General features: G+C 44.4%; 1 protein-coding gene across 20 annotated transcripts in view; it reads left to right on the top strand.

Moving 5' to 3' along the window:
- CIT (citron rho-interacting serine/threonine kinase) overlaps window positions 1-18,674 on the top strand; it is a 2,264,529-nt gene that overhangs the window by 2,099,259 nt on the left and 146,596 nt on the right. For all 20 annotated transcript variants that reach the window (XM_069619729.1, XM_069619715.1, XM_069619714.1 and 17 more), the window contains 3 exons: window positions 7,980-8,088; window positions 8,889-9,017; window positions 9,353-9,433. In XM_069619729.1, the coding sequence (XP_069475830.1) occupies window positions 7,980-8,088; window positions 8,889-9,017; window positions 9,353-9,433 (319 nt within the window). The remainder of the gene's footprint in view (window positions 1-7,979; window positions 8,089-8,888; window positions 9,018-9,352; window positions 9,434-18,674) is intronic.

Genomic DNA, 18,674 nt, shown 5'->3' with positions numbered 1-18,674 from the left:
CAGTTCCAGTAAATGACAGGTAAGTTCTGGATGAGCGCTCGGGTAATGTCTTTGCATTCGCTCATTCAATGTCTTTGTCTTTTTTCCCCATAGGGGCCGGGGTCCGGATCCCTGGAAGCGGCAAGACCCGAAATGAAATGGGAATGACCCAACAGGTAAACTGAGCTTTTCCTATTCCCTTCCTTCTCTCACCTTGTTCTTGTCTTTCTCTCTAGGTTCTGGGAAGTGGCTGTGGATCCGGATGATCGCTGCTGAAGATGGTGGCGTCCAGGAAAGGTGAGTGAAATGCAGCGCTGCAGCGATCGTAGCGAAATGCTTTTAAAATGATGTCTTCCTTTTCAGGATCGTCGGTGTGATGCCTCTGTGGTGCTGATTTAGCAGGTAAGGTCTTTTGTCTCCCTTTGCAGGTGACCCAGGACACTGACAGGCGTGGCTGAGGTCCAGATGCAGGAGCTGACACGGTGAGCGTCCAGCTGCGAGGAGCAGAACAACGTGAAGCGTGAGTTGCTGATCGGGGGTGGTTTAAATAGCTTTGGAAGAAGTTCCAAGTGTGTATCCTTCCTCCGATCAGGTATGTATCCTTCCCTGACCACACCCGGGTGGAAAGTAATCCCACAGGTAAAGTAGTTCCATTCAGGCCTCAAGAGGGCCTGGATGTGGCAGCATGTTCTGCATCAGGTAAGTGCACATTAAAACACTTGAACACATGTCTAGCTTTATGAGCCTGGCGCCTAAGGCGCCAGGACAGGGGTCCAACATGAGCCTGGCGCCTAAGGCGCCAGGACTGCGTCCAAAGGGCCCCAGCTTGGGCTCGCTGGCACTCCCCTGGGGGAAATGATGCCTGCCTCTGGGGTTGCTGGGTCGGACATGGCTCCTTGGAGGTAGGCATCATGACACCGCTGGAGTGTTCTCACCACTTTAAGGTACCGTGTCCGCCAGGCCTCCCTTTCTAAAGATTGCTACAAGGTAATAATAACCCCTTAACCTTCTGGACTGGGCTGGCCGCCTTGACCCTCTAACTGGTCCCTTTCTTTGGTCCAACTCCTTTTTGAACCGTTACAAGACTTGTGTGCACTGCAACCGTGTGACCTTGGACATATTTCGTTTTGATCCTCTTGAAGCGGATCCGGCCTACTGACTCTGGATTCACGGTGTTACTTTGCCTTCCTCTCTTGTTGTGTTCATGAAAAAGTGTTGGGATCTCTTTCAGTTTATTCTCTGCTTTTCTCCCTTTTTAAAACGAATTATTAGAGTGCCATCTACGTTAAGCGCTCACCGCTGTCTGAAAATAAGTGGGGCTTTACTTAAGACTTGTCTAATATTCTTTTATGGGAGTTTATATCTTTTAGTGACCGTGTTTTTGAATTGCTTACTATTAGTGCCTGTGTGTTTTTCTAGATGTAGTTTTAAATAAATAATTATATCTCTTTTACACCAAGCCCTGGTCAGTGTTTACTTGTTCTATTGTGTTCTCTTGACCTATTGTGAATACTCTGTATACTGCCTAACTCTTCTTGAGGGAAGTCTGACTGCTCAGCCACAGCTACCAAGTGAATCTGTGTGGTACAGACTGCTACCAAGTGGATTTACTGCCAAACACCTGTAGTCCTAAATCTTTTGCAGTTGTCCCAGAGGGAACTGCACAGGTTTCTGCCTAACACCATATAAGGTATTTCTTGACCTCAGAAGGCAGGCCAAAGATCAATATGGCCAAAGAACAATCAAAACACCTTGTGGCACGGCCATCTTGGGGTGCTAGCCACATTTTAATAGCAATTCACAGTAAATGTAAAAGTGCATGAGTTAAATTTCACAAAAATAGTAAAGGTCACACAGCTGCCACCAGCTTGTCTTAGGCACATTGTCCAAGCAACCAAAAAACTATTATATATAAAAAAAATACAAAGTATTCTAACTGCACTACACTGTACGCTGATGTGTGCAATCGTAAAAGTACAAGAATTCATAAAGCGAGCCATAGTCTCTCAATATGGACGGTTAGGGGCTGGTCAGTTTCCCCATATGAATGAGTAAAATAGGCAAGGGAAGTGAAGCAGAAGGCTTTACTGATCTCCAAAAGTCAAAAAAGGTTCCAAAAACAAGCAAAAAGGGGGTGCAGTGAGGGGGTAGGAGGTCCCACAGGCATCTATGGATGGAAACGTGCAAAAAGAAAATCTTTCCTTTTGTTGGTTTCTTTCATGTGCTCCAGTATTCATAAAGTTTGAGGCATATTTCACACCCTAATAAGGATGCATGCCCATCTTGTAAGATTAAAAGCGTCTCCAGAGGAAAGTTTCCTTAAGTACATTTGCAAGATTGCTATTTGAGCTACCTACGCTTTATCTCTAAGCACTAATGTATATATACTTACTCCAGAGCTAATGTTCAGTTTAGCCAAGGTGTTCCCTCTAATTTCTTTCGGATAACCCTTGAACTGTTTTGGTATGATCAGAATTGTATCCTCTGTCCAGCTTCACATTTTGTTCTTGGGTACTTTACAATCTCAAAGTAGTCTGAAAGGGGATGCAATGTTTTGTAAAAAAAAAAAAAAAGATCTGGCCCACAGGGGTGGAGTAGCTGTCACAGCGAAAGAGAGATTCCAATTCTTTGAATGTCCAAGTGTATGTAATAAGTGCAACATTCTTCACTAGAAACTCACTCCAACTCCCTGCAGTTGTTTCAATCTCATAATATATCGACCTCCTACTGATATGGTCAACTTTAATGACAATATCAGTTAGGTGTTAAAAACCACCAAACGCCCCAATTGCTCTACCCTATTAGTAGGCGACCTTAACCGATGGCATAACAACCCTAAGGATAAGGAAGCAGTTGCTCTTGAAAAAGGACTTGAAGAGATTGATTTCAGGTCCAGAATAACAAACCCTCCTCAAATACTGGTAACATCCTGGACTAGGTGGTCTCGCGAAATCTGAATGTTGTCAGACCACTGCACGATTAACTTCATTGATCAGTTACATGACATCCCAAAAAAAACACTGAATGCCATCAAAGAGGTATATAGTCGGGACCTCAAAGTTAAAGCATCTCATCTTCAGGGCTGCCTCAATTACATTATGGCCACCACATCTAACACTGGTACCCCTGAATTTCTAGTAGAGACGTATAATAATGTTTTGACGGGGATGCTGAACAAAGTAGCCCCATTTAAGGAGAAACTTGTGAGGGGAAACACCAGCCATAAGAAATGGTATAACTGAGATCATTCCATTTAAAAAAAAAAAAAGAAAAGGTGTGCGGAGCAACATGGACTAGCACACCAAACTGGCCCTGATAAGGCCAGTTGGAAGACCTCCGAGCAATCATACAAATGTGACATCCTGACAGCCAAAAATAACTTCTTCAATGAAGAAATAACTGGGGCTAATAACTCCCAAAAACCCTTGGAGATTTTAAAACTTTCCCAACCTATTTATATCACGATCAGGACTGTAAGTCCAGCAGGCTTTCGCCAACAAACTTGAGGTAGCCCATGACAAAATTAAGGACAACCTGTGAGAAACCTGAAGGTGTCGCTCACCCGCTTGTCCCCAGGGGTCTATAATCCAGGTGGCCAGGAAACAGCCATTGCTATTGGATCCAGTTCTTGGGGCTGGACCATTGCGGGAGGATCACCTGGATGAGGCGTCTTCGGGGAGTGGAGGTGGGACCCTGAAGGGTGAGATGCGGTATCCCCTTCCCTGTAACACCTTTTTCCCCATCACACCAGGTGGAATACCTACAAGCTAACCCCCCCCCCTTTCCCGATACGCAAACTTTCTTGTGGCTGACAACAGACTAACACCAGAGCTGTATACCTGACATGTCCCAACACAGGGTCAGGCAGTGTCTGGCAATTACTGATAATTACACACACCTGATTTCCATCAAACTTCCCCACGCGGATAAAAGGCAGAAAGCACACGCTGAGCAAGGCAAAACACACGAGGAAGCAGCAGTTCTTAGCATGGCTGTTTAATGCGAGGAGAAAGCCGGCGAGACCAGGAAAGGTCGCAAGGAGGGAATTGCCGTTGGCCTTTTCAGAGGAAGCAAACCGTTACTTTCACAAGCCCTTGAGGATAAGAAACATAAGATCAGGAATTAAAGCTGAAGAAAGGTGCATTGTATGTCAAAGGTACCCAGGGCTTTCCCGCATCAGTGGCCGAGGCAGGGAAGAGCGATTGCTGCCATGGTACTATCCCTGGCTCCGACAACAAAGCCACTCCAATAAAGTCAACACAGCCGGTGAGTCGGGAGACTGATAGCAGACCGGTCTGTAAGAACCAAAGTTGAAGCGGCAACATTGTATGATGAAATCTGCAAACAACAAAGTTTAAGGTGTATGCGATGAGTGACACGAATATAATTGAATATCCAAGGAGTGACTGAACTTTTGAAACTAACGTGGATACCATAGAGAATGGTCCGGCGCCACGTGGTTGCTCATTCGAAAGGTCTTTGTTAGGTATCCAACTGAAAGTGAATATTGTGAACTGTGATTACAAAGGCAGTGTGAACCCCACGGAGGGATGCTAAGAGAACGATAGGGGAAGGGAACTGCAGCTACTGAACTGGGAAATCGAAGTCGTCCTGCAACGGGTGAAGCCAAACCCTGTGCACATTCGAAAATCTTTGATAGTCAAATCGTGAACTGTAATTGTGAAAAGGGGATCTGACCCCAGATGAGGCAGATCCGGGGTGAACCATGAGTCACCCGCGAAAAGGTATTGCTATGGCAAATGTGAACCCGGCTGAGGGGATGCCAACAAATTGAACTGAGACTGGTCGTATAAAAGGGGATCTGAGCCCGGAAGAGGGGGATCCCGGGTGAAGAGTGATTCATCTGATTTGCGTATCTTTGAAAGAACCTTATGTTTGTTTTCGGTCCATCAGGCCCTCTGAATCAAGAGACTTGGATAACACAACAGACTTGGGCACAGAAGATCCTGATGATGGTAATGAAGTGTGTCCTCGTGCCGAAGAAGCCCAAGAGTGTGCTATGCTCTAGTGAACCTCCTTGACCAGTTATAAAAATGTGGGGAAGGGAGGCCAACGTCCTGAACATCCTGACTTATCATTTTGTGAACACTTCTTTATTTTTCATTAACATTACCCCACACTATTTGTAATTTATCAGTAATTATTGGCAAACATTTTTATTTTTGTATAGGCCTTTTTATTTGACAAGACTCCACTAGAAGTGCATTATTATTATTTTTTGATGGTTGTAGCTTGCTCCCATCTTGTATTTAGATACCCTTGATAAAGTTCGATAAACACCCTTGAACTGTGGTCACTTGTGTCCATCTTACTTTTATACCATGCCTTCCTTACAGATCTGAAGAGTGGTTCAGTGGCTCAGAATCTTTCTTTCTCCTATAATTCCCCCACTTCAGCACAAAAAAGGAACAACCTCAATTCCTATTTAAATCAATCACGAGTTTGGAGATGGAAATTACCCTTACCTCTATGCTTCCTACATCAAGCCCAGAAAATATTATCCTTGCCAAACCTGTGCTGGATAATAAGAATATTTTTGTCCCTTTTTGCACTAGATTTGTAAACTCCTCATTTGACTATAATCTTGTCCCGGATTCCGTCAAGGCCGTTACCATCACCCCACTAGTGAAGAAAGCAGAGATGGACCCTAAAGATGCAAAATAACCTGATACCTATCACTAACTCAAATTTCTTTTTGAAAATATTGGATAAAGTGGCTACTTTCCAACTACAGGCCTTCCTTGAAGCGCTCTCTAAATTCCATAGTAAATCAGGATTCAGAGCAGAGTACCATACTGAGACAGCATTACTCGACCTTCAGACCCACAAGTTTGATTTTCTGGATCAGGGGAAAACTGGACTACTGGACCTGTTGGATTTGTCGGCAGCGTTCGACATACTCGATAACAAACGCCTGTTTCGCACATTGACAGATCTGGGAAACTGGGTCCTGCAATCCACAAGCTGTAATCAATCATTTCTATCACACAGTAATTCTTCAGTGTGTTGGAGGAATGCCTCATCTAAACCAGCTCCAATCCTTTGTGGTGTACCACAGGGTGCCTGCATATCCCCTACTCTTTTCAACCTATATATCAGACCAATCTGTAGCCTTTTAGAGGAACAGGGGGTCTTTTTTACAAACTTTGCGGATGACATTCAATCAGCGGGAACTATGATTCCGATACTATTAATCTCAATTCCATCTACTGTATGATGGAACGATGGATGACTGAGAACTGACTTTGTTTGAACTGAGGAAAAACTGAATTACTGATGTTCGGAACACGGTTAGCCCGAGCCAAACTGGGAAATTAATATTCCTTTTTTTTCGTATGAGGGATTGTACCATATCAGTTGTTGGGAAAGTCACTCGACTCTTCACTCAGCGCCGAGGCTCAGGTAAACCACATCTCCGAAAACGGTCAATATCATATTAGATTATTAAAGAACATAAAACCCTTTATCTCAGAGTCCGTAGCACGAGCAATCATTCTTTCTCGCCTAGATTACTGCAACGCTTTGCTGATAGGGCCAGACAATAAATACATGCAAAAACTTCAGATCCTCCAGAATGATGCAGTTCTCATGATAAAGGGAATCCCTCGACCAGAGCACATATCATCTAGCAGACAGACACTACATTGACTCCCAATTTCAACACGGATGCAGTTCAAGGCAGCTACACTCGTTCATAAATGCCTCTATGGTAAGGCGTCAGCTTACCTGAAGGCTTGTGTGACCCTATAAAAGCCCAAACATTTTCTACGTTCAACAACCTTGCTTTGGTTAGCAGCCACAAGGTTAGACATACTAACGGACTCGGAAGGGCTTTTCCCACCCTAACAGCCCAGTTGTGCAATTCCCTGCCACCCAATCTACATGTGGATAAGAACATTGTCCTTCCGGTCATCACTGAAAACTCTACTCTTTAATTAGCGTCCTTTCTACCCTGCCCTGACCAGCCTTCAGCTGACTTTTTCTGTACCATCTTCTCTATGTATGTCTTGCTGCGTACTTGTGCACCCTGATGCCTGCTGGTTCATGGCGCTACACAAAAAAAAGTAGAAGTAAATCAGCTACTCACATTAGTGACTACTGTACTCTAGTTCCTTGTCTATTTTACTCAATTTGGCCCTCCCTTTGTTGCTTCTAATAAGAATCCAAAGTTAGGAATGGTAATAAGAAAGATGACGGTTAGGGCATGGAGCATGCTCGAGTGAAATCCTGTTTAAGGGCCTAAGAACTGTGTTTTTCTTTAAACTAAAGCTGCTCACCTTGGGATCCCTTCCTGTGAACATCATTCCACTAATATGGTGGAAATTGAATATGAGTATATTAGTCATTACTATGTAGTACATTGTTTTGACCAGGTTTATCATGAAAGTTAAAATAATGCTGCGTAAATACCAACATTTGATTAATTGAGAATAAAATTGCTATATTTCTATTGTTACTTTTTGAAAACATTCAGTAATATGCATCGTAAACAAACCATTTCAGAAGTCTTATAAAGCATCATTTTACAGCTTTTCATATGCAGCAGTCATGAAGCGCCATTAGACTCCACTGATCAAGGATGGCTGAATGGAGGGGCAGGTGAAAATGAGGCATGAATGTTAAGCTATTTTTCTCACATATATTGCACATACATCCACATTAATAGGTGGAAACAAAATTCTGATCTGTGCACAAGGGCTTAATTCAGTTTCCAAATGGTGGTGATCGCTTTTTGTACAATATATCACTTCTAATGCTTGTCACTTCAAAATATGGTGGCACTTGGTTTTGTAGGTCCAGATTTGTTTGGTACAGCAAATGTGGAAAGCCTTAAAAACTGACAAATGTTTGTGATAATGATTACATGAAGCATTTTCTTTTCCTTTCTGCGTGTGTTGTCTCTGCCCTCCTCCTTGATAACTGCATATAGACATTCAACTCTATGTTGTAGTTCTAACCCTCTTGTTTCTTTTCTGTAGGAGATCGAAACCTCTGAGCCATGTAGCTGCATTTATTTCACTGGTTATAGCATCATTATCGGCACCAACAAATTTTACGAGATTGAGATGAAACAGTACACCTTGGAGGGTGAGTTCCTGGAAGTCAATAGAAAGGATGCCCCGTGTCTATTAGTGCAAATCATTTAGCCCTTTGCTTCGCCAACGACTAGGGTCCCCACAATACTGGCAGAGCATTTGTCCTAAATGCCATTTTTTAGGACACATAGATTTGTCTTAAGGGCACAGAAAACAAAGGATGTTTCATAATAAAAACTGCTGCAATACTACATGTGTGCTATTTAGCCCCGTATAACTTTACCTTGAAGTTTGGAGTTAAGAAATCACTCACCTACCTGCACAACAGGTGTGCATGATCTTATATAGCAGCTTTATCGATAGTGCACTTTCACTCCAGGTGGGCATCTTGGTGCTGATAAAAGCAGTTTGATACCCAACTTAAAGATAATTATTTTATCGACCTATGAAGGATGAAAGGCTACGTGGAACTGGTGGGATTCCAACCTGTGACCATGAGGTAAAACAGATTACTGTAGTGTATACATTAGTTCGCTTTCTTTCGGACTCGCCATACATTCAAAATTTTTATATTCTGTTTTCTCTTCTTGTAGAAAATAAGCATGTGTTATTCTGGTTCCAGTAAAATAGGAGAATTGGTGGCACTTTATCCATAGGTTGTCATTATTGCTTACTGTTGAATACTGGTTAGAACACAACTTGTCACACTGGGACTGTAGATTACATCTCTTTAGATGCCATGCTTTGTAATCAATTTCTTGTTGTCAGTGGTCACTGTCTGTTAAAAGGTCTAGAGTTCACTGTAGCAAAGCTTCATCCATTAAGTAACTAGCTTCCTTTTTTTCCACGTAGAGTTTTTGGACAAAAATGACCACTCCTTGGCCTCTGCTGTATTCGCCTCCTCATCCAATAGTTTTCCAATTGCCATCATGCAGGTGAACAGCACAGGGCAGAGGGAGGAGTACTTGCTCTGCTTCCATGGTAAGTTAGTCGCAGGTAGTTAGTGTTAATCTAAAAGTATTGTGTGCTCTTCGAGCAAAGCATAGCTGATATTGCACTGTACAATCTGTAACAGACATAATTCCATTGAACTCGGGGAGATGGGCGGGGGCAGATAAAGGTGAAGCCTCATCCCTCGTTTTTGGATTCTTACATCTATCAAACTCCTATTGCTAATGAAAGTCATTGGTAAATGTAACATGCCACAGTCGTTGGGTTGCACGTGTTACACCTGTCAGCAGAACATGACAACTGCATATGGTCTACTGGGTCAGTAATGTTGGACTGAATAATTAGGTCTCTAATGTTTTCAACAGAATTTGGCGTCTTTGTGGATTCTTATGGAAGGCGAAGCCGAACAGAAGATCTGAAATGGAGTCGCTTGCCTCTGGCTTTCGGTGGGTGAGGATTTTCAACTTTGTATGGTTGGTTTCTGTAAAGAAGACTATAAAAGAGTATAGCACTATGTCAGGACCCAGTCAAGTTGAATCCGTCGTTATGCCCACATTATCTCAGCTGAAGACACAAATCTCCTAGATTGGAGGGGTGGGGAATAGACTAGGATAACATTAAAAAACAGGCTACCTCCCAGCTTAAGTTAGGAATATGCAGAGGGTGAGAAAACAGAGAAAGGTAAATAACATTTCCTCTGCTTGGTGTATCCCTTCTTCCACACCTCCTCCTGGCACGCTTCCCTTGATCTTGAAAAGGACCTGTGATCCTTTGCATTTTGCCTGGAGGAACTGATTGCAATCAGCTAGAATGAACTTACTTAATTGGCTTAAGGTATGTCTTCAAAAAGAAAAGTGGAGGCAGATTAAGATTGGCAATTCTACAGAGGATTCCTAACTATCTTTCCTTATCTTAAATACACCCCAGCTTGAACCTCCAACCAGGCATTTCAAATGAACTTTAAGTTGAATGAAACATAGAAGTCTCTCCACTAAGGGCTTCCAATTAAACATCATGTGTATTTTCTTCTTTTCTTTTCATGAAAAAAAAATATTTACATTGGTTGCAACTTGCTCAGTATATTGTGTTTACTTTGTGAATGGTTTGATCAGGGTACGAGTTGTGCCGGTTCGCCCATTCAATCCCATAATGTACCTAATGACTGCTTTTCCTGCATAAACATCAATTAGACACCCCAACGTTTTGCTTTTGTCTGTAACATGGTCTGACTTTTTTGAGGCAATTGAAACCTTTTTACTTTACTTGCTTTGCTAACCTCATTTGTTTTGGGAGCACTGATCTGTCCCTACAAATATCAGTGTAGGGGATCTCTGTTCTCAAATGTTTATTTTCTCTGCACACAACACTGTACTGTGAACTGCAGTAGAGACATTTTGTATATATATATTTGTTTTCTGTAACTTTGTGGTCACTTGCATGATGTGTCTAGGATGGGCTGGTGGCAGTGGATACTTGTAAACTATTTTTGTTTTTGTCTCATGCACTTTTACATTTTACCATTTGATGCTATTTAGAGTACTTTATACTCCAAAATGGCTGTGCCACAAGATTCCTGCCTTTCCTTGGGCCCTCTTGCAGGTTGGCCTTCTTCCTGCCCTCACAGGGCCAGGTTTGCCATGTATTTTAAGACCTTTCACAGGGAAAGCTCCAGCAGTCCCAGGAAAATCAGTGGTCATTTTCTGTGGCCGGAAATGTCTTGATCCAGTCCACATCCATGCCAAAGTCTGTGTGTCTGTTTCTGGGTAGATGTAGTGGCCAGAGGCTTCATAGGATTGGACACCCCATGCCAGTTTGAATGTTACAGATCCTTACCATCGGTGGGCTCCGGGGCGACTCCAGCCCGAATCCGTGATGAAAGGGCGACTCCTGCAGCCATTCATCAGATTGTCATTGAAGCAAAGACCCCTTCAAAGAGTAGCATTCTGATGAAAACCCGGAACAGGTTTGTTTATTTATTTATTTATATGGCACTCCAAATCCGGGGGTATCTGGTTGTGTTATAGGTTATTTTCAGATACAAGTTGCATATAGGATCAAGTACATAGCAGAATAGTTGCAGGACATTATTACATTATTTACACAAAGAGATTAACAATATTATACATAATGTATATATAAAAGCCAATTTACAAAGATACAGGCAGTATAGTATTCTAGCAGGTCATAATCGAGACATACTGGTGCCGGTTATGAGTCCTTTGCAAGAAGCCAAGTTTTGGCACTTTTCCTAAAGCTAAAGAAGGGAAGGTCAGCTCTTAAGGTAGCGGGTAAGGAGTTCCAGAGCCGGGCATTCATAACAAGAATGCTACTATCCCCTGCTTTCTTCAGTTTAAATTTGGGGAGCTTCAAGCAAAAAGACTGCAAGGTCCTCGTAGGGTGTGTCGATGTATTTTTGACAAGTTTCTCCATTAAGTATTTAGGGGCTGAATTGGTTAGGCATTTTTGAGTAAGGGAAACAGTTTTAAACTGCACCCTTTCCTTGACTGAAAACCAGCTATTCTTCCGTCTAGCCTCCGAGATGTGTTTTTTTTCTTGGAATACTTAGCGCAGCTCTAAGTGCATTGTTCTGTAATATTTGAAGATTGTTGACAATATATTTGCTTGCACCTAAGTAGAGTGCATTGCAATAGTCTATTTTCGAGAGAATTAATGCTCTCGCTAGTGTAATCCAACTGTCTGTAGATAAGAATGGTTTACAGGCATGGATCAACTTGCAAGTGTATGCTTTTGCTCAGGCTGTATCGTTGACTTGCTTGCCCAGGTTCAGAGCTGAGTCTAAGTAGAAACCCAAGGTTTTTCCCTCCTTTGCCACTTTAATGTCAATACTATCGATGTTAAATGATTGAAAGTGATGCTGGGTTTATTAAGACTGGCACGTGTTCCTAGGAGCAAGAGCTCAGTCTTATCATCATTCAGACAAAGGCCATGCTGTTGGAAGCCAGCAAGCATTGCTTTCTTCAACCATCCTGGCAAAAACCTGCATCTTCACTGATCTCCAGAAGGCCTTCATTAGTGCTCCTACCCCATGGCTAACAGACTCGACCTCTGCCTGAGGATGCTTCCATTGGAAGCCTCCCAAACATCCCAGAACCATCCTGTTGGCTTACCAGCTTCTTTCTGGGCTCCCTGGCTGCATCAGTCGTTTTCCTGAGTTGAGCCTTGGGACTCAGCAGATTCTTGACTTGTGAAGCAAGATGCCTCCTGAAGTTCTCAAACAGGAAGAGTGGCCTTGCAGGACCAGTTTCTTTGTTTCCGGATCTTCTGGTCAAGGATCCTCCCCTGTGCATCCCCTAAGGTGGGTGGATTGGTAGATGATCTGCTGAGGACTTTTCTTCGATTTATTTACTAACTTTGAGGCCCTTACAAACATCCTGTTGGCTTTGCCCACACCTGTTCAAAATCTTAAAATTACTCCTAGCCTTCTGAAGAGAACTGCTTTGGGACCTGTGACTCTAGGGCACTCTGCGCCCTTGTTTCTAGCTAGGGAGTTACATTTTAAGGTGCAATACCGTAAACCGTTTGTATGGTATTTATAACTTCAATATTTCCCATATATCAATTTTCTAACTGAGGGTTACTTACCTGGTTCTTTTATTCAATCGGTTTGCTATCCTACAGTATTCTGAAACTGATCTAACTGTATTCTAAAATTAAAGTGTTAGTGCTGTGAGGAGCCAGGAATGAGACGCGGACACAGAGGACTCATTGGCTTGGTTACAAACTTTTATTAAATGAAAAGCGGAGTGGAAAATGTCTCATTATTCCTAATCTAGTAGATGTTTCCCTACCTCAACTAAAACTAATGGGTCTGTCCTTTGTCAAGATGTCCCAAAGTAAGAATACGTCCTGTGTCCGAAATTCTATTCTGTCCCTCACACTCTAAAACAAACTCTATGGTGCAAAGGTTATTGTCTCTTGTTTTCAAACGCGTGGAAATATTCCAATCCAAAAAGTTCCAAATAGCCAATGTCCACAGTTCCAGGGGATGGTTCCCTTCCCCGGGTTCCTTTTGTCAATACCAAAAAGTTCAAAGCGGGAATAATCAAGTTTCCTAAAGTTCAAAAATATATCTTTCTCCTTTGGATACTGTAATCCACACCCAGGGAAATGGCTTCCTTCCCCAGGTTTCTTTTCACAATCAAACGCAGTTTATAATCCTAAGGGCATGGGTCCTTCTTAGAATTCTACCTTTTATTGTTTCACAAATTGGGTGCAGGGATCCAGACTCGCAGGTACCCTGGTACGCTCCCCTGCAAGGTTCTTCCTAGATTTCTTTTTTTAAACTTTTTATTTTTGCATTGTAAAACGTACACAACATTGAACTCTGCACAATGTGAACATCCCCCTACCCTCTGTCTGCCTCCTCCCATTTCCTCCAGATTTGGTGATATTTCCCCACCATCCCCCTAGTTCGATAAAGGATTTTCGCCATTCTGCGGCCGTGTTCCATGCCCGTTTGCCAATTGCTCCGTGTCGGCATGTCTTTGGAGCCCCATTTAGGTGCCAAGTCCCTCTTGACCATCATTGTCGCAATATTCAGGAGCTGGCTGTCCCATTTTGTTCCCTCCATTTCCCCATTAGTATGTAATAACAGCACTTTTGGGTCTTTAGGGATTGGAATACCCAGCACCCTCCTCATGCTCCCTAGGACTTGGTCCCAAAGTCCCGCCACCAATTCACATTCCCACAGCAGGTGATACAAGGTACCCACCGCCCCCTTCTGCCCCCCCACATTTGAGGCACACGTCCTCTTCAAGCCTCACCATTTTGTATGGTCTGTCCCTTGATAGGTATATTCTGTACAGTATTTTATATTGGATCAGCCTCATTCTGGAGGACACGTTAACCTCTCTTGCTGCCACCATCGCCTCCACCCACTCTTCGCTTTCCAAATTCCTGAAGTCTCTTCCCCACTTCCTTTCAAGCAGTTCTAACAGGGGGTTTGGGGGAGGGGGGGTGAAAAGTTGTTTATTGCCTGGTACAGGGTCAATATTCCTTTCTTTCGGAGGGGTTTCCGTAAACAGGTTAACCTCTAGTGAGCTATGATCTGGCAAGTCGAGGTCTTCCTTAAACTGGGCTGACAATGCATGTTGCAAGCACAGGTGTGTATATTCTTTCCCTTTGCCAGGTCTGTATTTATTCATTAGGTCTTGGAAAGGTATCAGCCCCCGCTCCCTCATCAACTCTCCCACCCTCGTTATCCCCACCCTTGTCCACCTAGTCTGTCTGCCTAGTTTCTGGATTTCTCCCAGTTGTGCGTTGTTCCATAGCAGCTGCGCTCTCGTATATTTCCCTCCCCACCCCATCCTACGGTTGGCTTCTTCCCTTATCTGGACTAGTTCCCGCCCTGCCGGTGGGAGCGACCTCCATCTTTCTCCCCTGTAGAGCACCTGAAGTGGGTCTGTTTCCTGTGACCTCTAGCTCCTGTCCTGTATGCGGGAGATCCCTCCCTCCATATACCCACTCATTGGCTAGCATTAGATGTGCCGACTAATAGTACTTCTTTACGTCGGGGAGACCCAGACCCCTTCCCATAACGACCTAGTAAAGACTGTTAGGGCGATCCGTGGGGGTTTCCCCCATATCACCTCCCTGATAAGGATGTTGATTTGATTGAATTGCTTATACGTGATGCGCTCTGGGACATTTTGTAGTATATATGATCTAAGGAGCGCCAACATTTTGAATAGATTGACTCGCCCCAGCAGAGTCAACGGCAGGGTGGCCCAGTGTTTCGCGTTCTGTCTTAGACTGGCTATGATCGGGTCTTAGTTCTTTGCAGTGAAAAACCTTGCATCCCTTTGCACCTTGATCCCCAAATACTTGAACCCCTCGATTTCTACTCGGAGTGGACATCCTGCCGGTACTGCCCCCTCTCCCTCTTTCACTGGCATTATCACAAACTTCTCCCAGTTAACCTAGAACCCACAGTAGTTCTGATATTCTTTTAGTAATTGGATAACTCTTGGGCCCGATCTCTCCGGTTCACCTAAGTACACCAAGACATTGTCCGCATATTGGGATATTCTGTCTTCCCTCCTTCCTGACCACTTGAACCTTCTAACAGTAGGGTCTGTGCGTAATACTTGCGCTAGTGGTTCTATTGCCAGTAAAAATATTACAGCGTAAAGTGGACATCACTGTCGGGTACCCCTATGCAGTGGGAACGTGTTAGATACATGGCCAAACACTGTGACTCTGGCCAGTGGGTTCGTGTATGGTAGCTGCACCCACCTTACATATTCCAGCCCCAAACCCATTCTTCGCATCACTGCCCACAATAATTCCCATCTGACGAGTCGAAGGCCTTCTCTACATGGTCTCCCTCTGGGGTCTTCGATAGTGCTAGTGCGTTTTGTAGCCTTCGCAGATTAATTCTCGTGGCCCTGCCTGGTAAAAATCCACATTTTTCCGGGTGGATCAATTTATTGATTTGTGGCAATAGCTCTTCGCCAACACCTTGGCCAAGGCTTTAGCCTGCACGTCCAGCAGGGAGATTGGGCGGTACAATGAGCATGCTGTCAGTGGTTTTCCTTTTTTGTGTACGACTACTATATTAGCCATTCTTAGGTCTACTGGGAGTTCCTTCCTAGTACGGCTTTTTTCTCCTACCTCCTTTGACATATCTTTCCTGTATTCCACTGGGAAACCGTTTGGTCCGGGTGTCTTGCCGGTCTGTAACTCTTGTATGGCCGGTGTCAATTTTTCCCTTGTAATTTGGGTCTCTAGATCGAGGCGTTGCCTTTCCCCTATCTGTGGTAGGGCAATGCCATTCAGGTATTGTTCGATTACTCTCGACGTTGCGCCTTGGGCTTTAGCATACAAGGCCTGGTAGTATTCAGCAAAGGCACGCGTTATGTCCTTCCCCTCTCTTAGCTCTTCCCCTGTCCCATCTATCACCGCCTGCACACATCTCCCTCCTTCCTCCCTCCTTTCTAGCCATGCTAACATCCTCCCTCCTTTGTCTCCCAGGTTTTAGATCCTTGCACTTTTCGACAGATTTGCTGTTCGGGCTTCATCTGTCGTGATTTCCTTTAGTTCCTGGACCACCCTAGACAGTGCTTTCCTATTGGCATCTGTCTGGGCCTGTGTGTGAAGCTTCTCTGCTTCTTATACTTCCTCCTCCTTCCTCTTTATATTAGCCTTCCTTTTCCTCTCCAGTCCCTCTATTATAATTTGGGCAGTCCCTCTAAGCACTGTTCTATATGCCTCCCATATCTTTGTTTGACTGTCTACCGTGCCCAGGTTATTCTCAAAATATTCCTTGGTGCTGTCCACCAGTGCTTTCCTCGTCTCCTCATTCCCCAGGTGATATGCATTAAGTCTCCAGTGACCCGTTCCTGCACCCTCTTTCCCTTCCAGTACTATTTGCAGCACGGCATGGTCCGACAGTCCCCATGGCAAGTACCTCGCTTCCCTCACCCTTCCTGACATTGTGCAGGTCATTAGTATGTAGTTATCCAATTGAGCATCATGGGCTCCTGAGTAGAATGAAAAGTGTGTCTATTCTGGATGGAGATCCCTCCATACATCTCGAAGTCCGGATGCCGTGAGGAAGGTCGGCAGCCTCGTACTACCCCCTCCTCCTATTGGGCGGCCCCATTTGAATCTTTGGTCTTTCCCTCTATCCACCAAATCGTTAACGTGCCCCCCACAATGATGACCTTGGCTCCCTGAGTTGCTAGTAAGGTTTGGATGTCTGTTTAAAAGTTCTGCCTGTAAGGTTGGAAGTGCATATACGCTGGTGAAGAGGGAGTCTGGATCCTGCTGCCACCACCCCCGCTCCCGTCAAGTTCATGACAAGACTGAAGTCCAGAAAACACTGCAATCACCCATTCTATTTCAGACGAATCCCACATGCACCAATGATTGACAAATATGTTGAGAGGTATCCCCTCAGCCAGCCATACAGATCAGGTACAGTACAGATCTATCCATGTGTGGGTGAAGAGCCGCAGGCCATGGTTGGAGACACCTATATGGACAGCCTGGACTAAGCACCAAAAAGCCATGTTGCTGACGTCATTAGAGACACCTTGACATAGCAGCGTTAGACATGAAGCACACATGCCATCCGTACTTCACGACACACACTCGAATACATGAAGAACACGAGCGTACAGTTCTATAGTTAGAGGACAGACTAATATACATACTTTCATTGCTTTTATTATTTTGCCATTTAGCTAAATGCAGCAACCCAGAAACCGCAAGGCACAAGAGATCCTGAGCACAGCTTGCAGATGCTTAAATGCGAATAACCCCATGGGACTGCAGGAGCACCTATGGGACCTGGCAGAGCGAAGTGTGAGTAACCTATGGAGAATATAGTATAGCGTGGACAATGTAGAAACCAAATTACAAGGTTTAGGAAAATTACAGCAAGCCTCAGACCACTGAGCAAGGACGAATCGAGCTGATTCAAGCCGGACAGAGAGCAAGACGTGTGAGACAGGGCCCTCAGCCAAGGTCAAGATATACAGATGACATTCCAATCCCCAGACAACAAAGGGACAAGCTGCAGAAAAGGTGGATAAATCCTCATAATTCTGAGCTACAGAGCTCAATTTCGTGGTCTTCAACCACGTGATACAGCTGAAGCAGACAATGGACAGTGATCGGTGGTGAGAAAGGAGAGCCGATCTCAGGCAGCCAGACACAGACTGCAACAAGTATGCAACAGTATGCAACAAGTGTTGCGCTGAGCAGGAGAATATCCCATAAGGCAAATGTGGTGCACACAAGTTACAATACAGACACACAATCGTTCTCATCACTTTGAAAAGTTACACAGTGAGCTCAGTACCATTTCGGGTCCCAGGCTTGGGGACGTCGGCTCTAGCCGATCAGTTTAGTACCCTAGGGGCGGATAGCAACGGGCAAGAGCCAATGGTAAGTCCACAAGACTGCAACAATGTTATAGATACTGAATTGGGGATGGAACAGTCCAGCCACCTGACACAGAACAGCCAGTAGAATAACACATATAGGTACCCAAATATGTTGTCATGCTCCTGACGGCCAATCCCACATCGCAATAGGTTTTTGGAGAACGGCCTGAGTAATGACAGAGTTATGATGCATATGTTGAGCAAATGCGGCCTGCGCGCCATTTACTGTGTAACATGATGGGATTTCTTGGCGTTCTTGTATCAATGCCTGTTGGTTTTTGCTGTAATAAACCACAGTTTGAACTTGCCGTTTACTGAGTCCTCCGTGTATTCTGGGGGAGGGTGTTGTGCCCTCCAAGCCTGTAGACTTCCAGTATCCCTCTGGCATACCTGGGCGTTCCCCCCCCCAACACTGGCTAACAGGATTGATTCCCCACACAGTATCCCAGCGACCCCCAGATATCTTCCCTTCTCGTCCCTTGTAACCTGAAGGGGTAAGGATGTATGTATTAATATTGCCACTCCTCTTTATCCCCAATGGTAGCCCTCATGTCCCACCACATGGTATTGCCCTCTCCCCAGGAAACAGCAGACAGAGCCCAGGAGGTGGGTCTCCTGCAAGAAGATATCTGTCTTGTTCTCTTTACGATATCGCATGGCCAACCCCCTTTTTATCTTATCCAACATGCCGTTTACATTCCTTGTAAGGCATCTTACAGTTATACGTCCCATTCCCTCTTACTCTTGATTGTTCGTTCCCCTGATGTCTGGGTTC

This window comes from Ambystoma mexicanum, chromosome 10 (assembly GCF_040938575.1).
Source record: "Ambystoma mexicanum isolate Mex_15411 chromosome 10, UKY_AmexF1_1, whole genome shotgun sequence".
Taxonomy (NCBI): domain Eukaryota; kingdom Metazoa; phylum Chordata; class Amphibia; order Caudata; family Ambystomatidae; genus Ambystoma; species Ambystoma mexicanum.
This window is presented reverse-complemented; position numbering and strand designations above follow the sequence as displayed.